Source organism: Drosophila subobscura, chromosome E, assembly GCF_008121235.1.
Source record: "Drosophila subobscura isolate 14011-0131.10 chromosome E, UCBerk_Dsub_1.0, whole genome shotgun sequence".
Classification (NCBI taxonomy): domain Eukaryota; kingdom Metazoa; phylum Arthropoda; class Insecta; order Diptera; family Drosophilidae; genus Drosophila; species Drosophila subobscura.
In genome coordinates, this window is record NC_048531.1 from 9,486,724 (window position 1) to 9,496,705 (window position 9,982).

Here is a 9,982-nt window from a genome sequence, read left to right on the forward strand (position 1 = left end):
CCGACTGCTGCCTGCCTGCCTGCCTGCCTGCCTGCCTGCCTGCCTGCCTGGAGCTGTATTTCGAGTACCCATACCCGCACTCACACTCACACTCACATTCGAATCTTAATCGTTGCCGTGCGTGCGATTTTTTGTTGGCTTTGCGGTTCCAAGGTATTTGTTGTTCAATTTTGAGTTCATTTTTTGTATCATTTTTCGATTTATTAAAAACAATTTCAATAGCTATACGCGCACTCGTGTGCGGGATATTTTTTTTGCACACACGCATTGGATCGGCCAGTGCCGCCCACTACCACACTCCGGGCCAAGCAGAAACCCGTTTGGAATAGCCTGGCCAGCGGCAGTGGCTGACTGCCCGCCTGTTGCCTGCATGCCTGAACTAATTGTCGCACAATTTTTCACCGCGTGGGCCAGGAGCAGACCCCAATATTAGATGCCATCGTGGCCAACGGGAAGCGTGTTGTGCGTGAACCGCTTGCATAATCTCCACAGCCGGCCCGTAAATTGGAAGCGTAATCACAGAGCACGGGTTCATGCGATCGCCTGATGATTAAACTTCCTACCAGGAGGCTGCTGCTGCTGCTGCTGCTAAATTCCCTTTTTAAATTGATGCTAATTAAATGTATTGTGAAACAGGAACCGAAAAACTGAAAGTTAAACGAGAAACCGGTCTCCGGTTGTTATTTTCCAGAACAACTTAGTGGCAAGAGTTCATCCAGATCTAAATATAAATGTTGTAAGTCATAACAAACGAGTCGCGGGCAGGCAGGCAGGGAGTTTGGTGACTGCCCTGCCACATGGATGACATAATCTGATGTTTGCTGCTGGCTCCAAATGCAACGAAAGTTGCTCGCCGCTACAGATGTGTCGATGCTGAGAACTGACCTCAGCCAGGTCTACACTTTTGGCAACATATCTCATCCTTGGGGTGGCTAAAAATGTCTCAAAGCGTTCAATGCCAGCCTTTGTGGCACATCGCTGGCAGTGCAGTGCGTAGAACGTGCCGTGTGGCAAGTGTGGCCGCTGCCGCTGCCGCTGCCTGCCTCAACCTTGGCCGTCATTTGGCGGTGCGCTGGCATTAAGAAATTTAACCACATTGCACGGCCACACTGCGTATACTCGACTTGGCGATTGACTTCCGGCAGTCACACAGTCGCATGCGCTCCTCCTCCTTCGATCAGCTCTCTGCTCTGCTCTCCGCTCTGCTCTCTGCCAAGTCATCTTCAAGTTCAGCAGGCAAATTGATACAATATTTATTTATAAATAAAATTAACCTTAGTTTCAGTCTCAACAACAAGGCAGGCGGCAGGCAGGCAGGGAGGCAGGCAGGCAGGGAGGCAGGCAGGCAGGGAGGCAGCCAGGCAGGGAGGCAGCCAGGCAGGGAGGCGTCGTGTACTTGAAGTGCGCGTAGAAATTTCCGCACAACATTATTAACATTGCCAGTCATGTCGTCAGTCAGTCTCTGGCACTCAGTCATCATTTCGATTCGGTGCGTATTGATGAAGTGCCAAAATGATTGGGGGTTGGGGATGGGATCTTCTCGTACACTTTTCAGTCTCAATTGCACAAACGCTGCGACGATGCTGCTCGGTCTGACCTCAACACGTTCGTTCGTTCTCACTTCACTACGCATTTGGCTATACTAAAATAAATACGAGTCCGAAAAACGAATTTACAATTCTATTTGTACAATTCGGTGTACATGAGGCGAAAGCAAATTATAATTCTCAGAATCAAGCCATTAAAATGATATTCGGGAATACCCAAACAACAAAATGCACTGCGTCTCTAGAATTGTTTTGGCAGAGCACCCGGCAGTTGCGGTCATTACTGACCTAGCACAAAAATCAACAGATTCGGCATCTGATCTGTCGATGCCAATTCCGATTGCAGGGCGAGATCAGTAGCTGCTGTTGGGTGCCACCTGTTGGCTGCTTAAGGTAACACCTTCAATTTGGTATAAGAAGCGTTATATTTATGGTTCATATTATGGTTATGGGATATTATTATTTATGGATATGGGATAGATCAAAGGATATGCTATTCTGAAAGTGGACTTGGCATCTGTCTGCAGAAACAAATTATGGTAAATAAAAATAAATAAAAACATCAATTTTCTTTAATAATTGCATATTAAACAAATATTCAATTCCAAAACGCCATCTGTTGTTGGTGGCACTAACAGAGTGCTGCAGTTTCACAGCAACGAGCTCTTAACTTTATGCAACTCAATTCAATTAGTTCAAGCAGTCTGGCAGCACTGCCACTTAAAGCTGAATTTAAATATGAATAAGCAATTATACAACAGAACAGGAAATTGGTAGAACAAACACAGATATTTGTTGTTTTTTTTGTTATTGCTGTTGTGCTATTTACGTAAGTATATTTATTTTTCTTTCTTTCTTTCATAGTTTTGTAATACGTTTTTTTTTTTTGGAGCAAAGACACAAATTCAACTACAAATTGGCATGTGGCGGGGTGGCTGTGGAGTTGGGAGTGGTGGGGGGGAATGGTTGGGTTGATTAACACTAATATATTTCAAATATAGAGCTTTTCCACGTCATTAACTTAACATTCTTAGGTATGCTTTTATGTTGTGTTTTTGTTTGTCAGGCGCTAATATACGATATTTGGACTAACAATTAAAATAATTCAAGGTACTAATAGATAAAGACATTCGTTAGCTAATGCCTAATATGGTAATGTAATGCTTTCTCTGTGCATTCAATTTGACTATTCATTTGAGGGGGGAGCTCCCCCTTAGATCAGGCTAATGCTGAGGCCGCGGGGCAGCCGCAGGCCCGACTGCTCCAGGGTTGCTCCGTGGGAAACTTCCTCTTCATCGTCGTGCACTTCCTCTTCCTGCAGCACTTCCATTTCCTCCAACTCGTTGACACCCTCCCCTTGCTGCTCCTCCTCCTCCTCCTCCTCCCCCTGCTGCTCCCTTTCATTGGTAATTGGATAGCTGAGGCACCGCCTGGCTGCGGTGCTCGGTGGTGAGGATGTTGTCGGCGATGACGCCACTGGCAGCACCTCGGAAATGACGCTATCGAATTCCAGCAGGACCTCATCATCGTCCAGGGTTCGCGTCCAGCGCGGACGCTGCTTGCTGGGGCTCATGATCTGCGGAGGGCGGGGCTTTGCTGTTGCGGTTGCGGTTGAGGTGGTGGGTGCTGAGGACTCTGCTGGCTGCGCCCCATCCACTGAGCTCTCCCGGCTGAGCGTGGTGCCCAATCGTCGGAACATGGCCACCACCTTGCCATCGACACTCGGCTGAGCGAATCTTTGGTGAGTCGGCGGGGTGGGAGGCGCTGCAGGGCAGGCAGGAGCCAGTGCCGGAGCCTCCTCCTTGTTGGGGAACTGGGCAACAGCTGCTGGTGTGTCCCTGGCCGCCGCTTGTTTCCTTCGTGGTGCCACTCCCTGCACCTTGCCCAGCAGATTGCTCTTCTCCTGGAACTGCCGCAGATGGTCGTTCAGCGACTGCTGCGTTATTTTCTTTGGCTGCGACCAGAACTTGACGCTCTCCAGGTAGCACTGGCGGAGGATCTTGCTCATGCCATCGGCGGACCCAAAGCCCCGGCTGCTGCTGCTCCTCTTGCGGTAGGTGATGGCCGCTGGTGCCAGGTTGACATTGCCGCGGGGCTGTGAGGGGTTGTGGACGCGGAGACGAGGCTGCACGCGTAGCCGCGACTGCACGCGAATCCTTGGCTGGGATGGGGTTGAGGATGAGGATGAGGCTTGGGGCTGGATGCGCACTCGCTGCTGTTGCGGCTGAGGCTGGAACGCCGTCTGTGGCTGCACGCGGATCTGCGGCTGTTGCTGGAACTGCGACTGCGGCTGGATCCGTACCAAAGGTTGTGGCTGGAACTGGGGCTGCAGTTGTCGCTGGGCCTGTGGCTGCACCCTGGCAATGGCGCGCACCTGTGGCTGCACATAGGCCACCGGACGACCCATGGGACGCGCTCGCTCCTGCGGCAGGAGGCTGCCGCTGCTGTTGTTGCCCATTTGGGCGGAGGGGCTTTGGCTCTGGCTGTCGGCGTCGTTGCTGTTCAGCGCCTGCAGCGAGTGCCAATTGATGAGCCAATTGTTGCAGCTGAAGCACAGAAACTTGTCCTCATTGAGGGGCTGCAAGGGAAGAAGGAGAATGCGTACGATGAGACATTGAAACATAATTGATTGTAGAATAGATCGGTGCAGGTCCTGTGACCTTTAGCCATGCATAACCACAGAGTAAACCTTTCGGAAATTACGTTACGCCTATGCACTTAGTGATCGCTCCGGGAGTGACCACTAATGAGGCTCGAACTCGAATCGAGCAGCCAAAGGTGCAAAAAATATCATTTCAATTTTGGGCAGAGACAGCGACAGGCCCAGGCCCAGGCCCAAGCCCAGGCCCAGGCATTGGGTATTAATTACCCGAGAGGCCAACATTCCTCGGGTATCAATAATTTCATGCACCTGCCCAGGGAAACCATTGCGCCCAGCGGCAGCAACAGCAGCAGCAGCGACAGCGACAGCTGGCCCAAAAGGCCCAAAAACCAGTCAAAGCCAAAAGGGATATACGGTTAGCCGGCAGCAGCAGCAGCAGCAAGGAACTCGTTTCTCCAATGGCCACGCGCCCCGCCATTCGAATGGAAGTGGCAACTGGGAACTGGGTGAACGAGAACTATGAAAACATTAGGCACGCGCAGGCGCAGGCGCGACAGCTGCTGCCTCAACGCATTAGATAAGGCAAGGAAGGGTAGAGGGGAGCGGGAGCCAGGATCAGGCCTGATCGATCCCTGTTTACCTTTTGCTCGGAGCTCTGCAAAGGTGTGCTCCAAGGGCCATGTGTAAACGGTATAATAATGCAAATTGCCGGGCCAGGTGCAAAGCAGACAGCAGGCAGGCAGCCGGCAGCCGACAGCCGACAGCCACACACACACAGAGACAGAGATACAAGAGAGAGAGAGAGAGAGCAGATAACTGATTGCCACTGAAGTTTATGGCTTTGTCATTGAGGAGAGGGCTTTACGCTAGTCCGGAGAGAATGCCTCAATTGGGTTTCCCCCTGCGGCTGCGACAGGCTTGGGCGAGGGTGCGGGTGGAGTTCTGTTCTGGTTGCCACGCTACGATCGCGGCAGGTGGTGGTGTGGTATATGCTTTCGCACAAGCAACGATCCTCGAGGGCGCAGCCACAGGGGCACAGTCATGGGGTAAGTTTAACGGTTTTTATTTCTAAGGGGTGACAAACGAAAAAGGGAGTTGAAATTTGATAGTTACGAGAATGCTCTTGGGCATCGCTGGGTGATTTATCTTAGTAAACTTGTAGGTTGAGTTATTAAAATGTATTTTGATTCGATTCCCACTTTAATCTTTGAGCAAAACACTTCTAAGAATACTCTTCTATTCCCTTTGTGATGTGTGAAGGAAACCCTAGCAGAAGGAAGACCTTCAAATTGTAGTCAAAATAATAGTTTGGGCTTTGTTTTCTTTCGGGCCCTCTGTTGAGGCTGCTTTTTAAGGCTTCTGCTGAGAAGCGGCATACACAAAGTGCCTGGGAAGATATTTGTTTTATGGGGTGGATCAGGCATAGAGCTAAGAACTTTTATCGGGAAGCGGAATGTCGTTCAGGTTTTGGCATTGTTCAGGAACAAGCAGCAACCAACCACCACCGTGTCGCGTACTTCCCTGTCTAGCCCAAAATCAGTTGGTAATTCTCGTTTCATTGAAATACACAAGACTGCGGCACAGCCTCAGGTAAATTCAATAGTTGGATATGCGAAAAAATAACCCAAAAAGGCAGAGAGAGAGAGGGAGAGAGGGAGAGAGGCAGAAGCGATAAAGCAGGGAGCCCTGATGTGAGTTTTGAGTTTGAGTCGCAAATACAGCTGCCGTTGAAGAGGAAAGGGTCGCCAGACTGCGGAAGGTTCGTTCACTGCCCGCAGAAATTGGAGCAATCAATGCACCGCTGCTGCTGCTGCTGCTGCTGCTGCTGCTGCTGCTCCTCCGCTCCTCCTTTTCCCAGTGGGAAGTGCACGAACTGTCGTGCATCTGCCACTGCTCCCAGGCCAGCCTTCAGCAGGTTCGGAAACAGGTAGGACGGCAGAGTGCCTCTCTGTCTGCGTGTAATCCAATACCCAAAACTCACTGTTCCGAGGAAAACAAACCGACGGATCGGTGCAAGGATCATCTTCCATCCCATTCCCATTGCACATTAGAACAAGATGTTGGGAATTATGAGTGTGGGGAGAGGGCGGGGAACTAAGTGGCGGCATATGCAAAGTGTCCAATTACCAAAGGGGAAATGCACCAGCTGCTCCTGCGGCTCGACAGGATATGGAAATGCGCTCCGAGAGAGCTCTGATGGATGCTGTGGGCTGGCTACCTTTACCTGTCGGTCTGTCGGCCACCCCTTTGGCTGCTCGTTGAGCCTCTGTGGGAGTTCATCCCCTTTTAACCCAAAAACTCGCACACACACACACGCACACATGCAAATACTCTCAGGAACACACACACACACACGGGACACACGAGGCAGAGAACTTTTGGCGAAGGACGTTCGCTCGTTCGTTGGGTGTTGCTTTTGTTGCTGCTGCTGCTGCTGATGCTGTTTCATGACTCATCTGTGGGGTTATCGATTTTGTGTTGGATGAGAGGGAAAAATCCATACCTGGAACTTGAATTTCGCCTGAATCAACTGCACAATGTTGGGGCCGGAGCGCGGCTCATAGATATTGATGGTCTGGTTCGTGTGGCAGCCACAGATGAGGCAGGTGCGCTTCAGGTATTCCGAGGAGGCGGATTTCTGGGAAGCGGCCACCGCGGCGGCGGGCTCCACTTGGTGATGATTGTTGGCAGACATTTGGGCGACACTTTTCGCACGAGCACTGGCCGGGCACACACACTCGACGGCCTTTGACGTCACTGCAGAACTAACGGTAACTCGAGCTGTAACCGCAGTTGCTCCAACGTAACTGTAACTGTAACTGTGTAACTGTGTAACCTCAGCTCCTTGGGGGTGGGTGGCGCGAACAAACGCAGAGAGAGCGAACGAGAGACGCGAGCGAGCGAGCCAGCGAGCACGGAGAGGAACGTCCTTTGGGTTCCACGCACAAATTTTGAATGTGGCACGAACGAGCACGATGTGGCACGTTTGCCTGCCGCCTTCGGTTTTCGGCTTTCGTTTTTCCCTTCTTGCTGTGTTCGTTCCTTCCTTCTTTGCTTCGTTTTTCAAAGGTATCTGCACTGAGAGGTGGGGCCTCGCCGCGGGATATTTATGTGCCTTGGGAGTCCTGTTCGAACGCGGTTTCTGGAGCGAATAAGTCAATAAATAAATATTTAATATGCATAAAACAAATATTTATGTACAAATATTGGAAACTCTTTCAATTTCCGCTGATTGATTTGCTAATTTGCAGCACAAGTGGCTTATAGATCCCAAACTAAAGTACTGCCAGTTAATTTTCCAATTGAATCTTTATCGATCTGCAAATATTTTGACAACTGACTTGACCTATCTGAACTTTTGCCACTCGAATTACCTGCACACCGCCTTGGGTTCCTCCACGCCGGCAAGTCGCGACAGCTGCCCCAGCGACAATACTCCAAATTTAATGTGTCGGCCTGTGGCGGCTTCCTCAGCTTGGACTTATCATTATGTTATGGCGGCAGACAACACCGTGTGGCATGGAGCATGGAGCATGGAGCATTGAGCATAACATGTGTGTGTGTGTGCATTGTGGGCTCATCAACAGGCTGTCCTCAGTCCTCTGTCCCCACTGCGGCTCATCCATGCACCGACAAGCGGCAGCTGCTTGCTGCTCTGCCTCAAAATGCCCGCACAAAAGGTGCGTTTTGGTTTTTTGTCTCTCATCTTTTCCTTTTTTCCTTTTTCCTTTTTGTTGTTGTTTTGTTTTTGGGCAACTCAATCATATGTTCTCTTTGAGCCAAAACGTTGCAGCTTGCAACCGGATTGCTTCTTCATGCTGGCCCGGCGACAGATGTTTTCCTTTTGCTTTTGCTTTTTGCTTTTCTCTCCCGTTTTTACCTTCTTCGCCTTTGCGCCTCCACCTGGATTTTTGGGGACTGGGTTACGCTGCGCCTCCTGCCGCTACTTTTACTCGTACTACGCGTCTTGGGCCTGTAGTAAACAAAGGAGTAAAGCACTCCTCGCCACTCCACTCCACTCCATGCGTTCATGAATGAATTGATGAATGGTCGGACGGGAAGGAAACGCCGCAACGAGCAGAGCAGCGGAACGAAACGAATGCATCCTCCTCCTCGTTCGTTTTTCTTGGCATATGCGTAGCAAATTTCCATATCGGGTAGAAATCTGGCAAGGAAGCGGCCAGGATGCTGGTGGCTGGGATCGAGATCGAGATCGAGAGAGCCCAACCGGAAGAACAAAGTTTATGATAATCCCAAAAGAGTCCCAAAACCAAATCAGGGCTTGGATTACTGTAAATATAAACCAGTAAATATTCAAAAATATCAATACATAAAAAAAACTAACTTATAAATAAATACATAAATGCTGTTCCGTTTTTGCAACAACGATTTAGAATTGATTATTTGCAGTTCCAATATTAATTATTATATTTATTCATTCTAACATTAGGTTCCTAAGACTTTAAAGAAAAATACTAACTAAAGAGAAATAAAACTGAAACAACTAATTAACTTTTACCTTTCTTTTCCTTTTCCTTATTCGAATACTTGCGATTTGAATTTAAAAATCTCCAACTGGAACTGGAGTGCTGCCATCTATCGTTGAATTATCATAGCGCCATATAGCAAGGCGGAACTCTCTCTGCTAGGTGGCGCTGAAGAGTTGATGTACGGCCATGTCGAAATCACGTAAAATTCAAACGTTTATTTAAATCAGAGGTCGGCAGCGTCGCAAGTGCATAGGAAGCGATCGCGGGCTGCGCAGTCGGCAGACGCAGAGCGCAAAAGCTTCGAGTGGCTGCGGAGAACCGCCGCAGCGGCAGAGAAGCAAGAAACTGTTTGATTTCGTGTCTTTGCATGTCTTTGCATGTCTGATCATGTCTGTGCGCACTAATACATGTGTGTGGCTGCGTGCGTCCAACTGATTTATGTAATACATACAACTGATCAAAGCTTTGGTTGAAATTTGCTTACTCGATCTGCAGAAACTTTCCTTGCTGCCAATTATCAGCTTTAGTACTTGGAATTTGCATGGGAAATTCTCTTTATTCTTTCTTATTCTGTTATTGACTTCATTTGCTTCCCGTTATCCGAACTTCCATCATCTTTGGTAACCCATGCGTGCGGCCCTCTTAAAAGTTGAGTGGAAATCACAACAAAAGATCCATGCGGAATGTCGTCACCCGCTGCCAGAGCAGTTCGTTCTCCTTCGACTCTCACCTTGGAGTTTCGGTTCCCTCTCCTCTCTGGCCATGTTTCTCACGGCACACCAAGGAGTTACGTGTGTTTGCCCGTTATCCCGCTGCTGAGAAACCTGGCAGTGGAAATTGCAATTCGGGAGGCACCTTGGGACTTGCTCAATAAGATCGCGCCCCTTGCACTCGCTTGGACCCCCCATACGCACGTGCGAAAGTTGAAGTAGGGCCAGCAGCGGTGGCTATAAAATAATTGACTTGACTTTATAATTGCAACAGCCGAACGGGAACAAGAACACGAACGCGAAGTGGTGGTGGCGGCGTCGCCTACTGTGCCCTGCCAGCATGAGGTTCCATGCGGCAGTGGCACCCAGGAACGTCACACGATTGGTGCGCGCCCCAGACTCGCTGGCACCAGTCTCTAGGGGATGGAAATGCAGCAGCAGCAGCAACAGCAGCAACCCTCTGGGGAAAAGGTTCAGTTTTGCCGGCTAGCTCTGATAGCTGGATGGATGGCAGGATGGATGGATATGCAATGGAATGGGAGTGTGCTTGGGTGGCTGTTGCTGGCTCTAGTCTACCTCTCCCGGTTCCTCTCCCTGTTCCGCGCTCTCTTCTCTTCTGTTCTCTCGCTCTCA

At 49.8% G+C, this 9,982-nt stretch overlaps 1 protein-coding gene across 1 annotated transcript; it reads right to left on the reverse strand.

The window, feature by feature from the left end:
* Nucleotides 1-2,411: 2,411 nt before the first annotated feature.
* On the reverse strand, nucleotides 2,412-7,110 carry LOC117891571 (protein phyllopod). The gene is made up of 2 exons (XM_034797093.1): nucleotides 6,653-7,110; nucleotides 2,412-4,125 (listed from the first exon to the last, which is right to left on the reverse strand). Exons 1-2 carry the CDS (start codon nucleotides 6,842-6,844, stop codon nucleotides 2,761-2,763), a joined length of 1,557 nt encoding a protein of 518 aa, XP_034652984.1. The 5' UTR covers nucleotides 6,845-7,110; the 3' UTR covers nucleotides 2,412-2,760.
* Nucleotides 7,111-9,982: the final 2,872 nt, after the last annotated feature.

Excerpts from the sequence above, each read along its gene's own strand:
- LOC117891571 (XM_034797093.1), bottom strand. The coding sequence starts at position 6,844 with ATGTCTGCCAACAATCATCACCAAGTGGAGCCCGCCGCCGCGGTGGCC. Across the intron at positions 4,126-6,652 it reads AGGCGAAATTCAAGTTCCAG|CCCCTCAATGAGGACAAGTT; the intron begins GTATGGATTTTT and ends CTTCCCTTGCAG.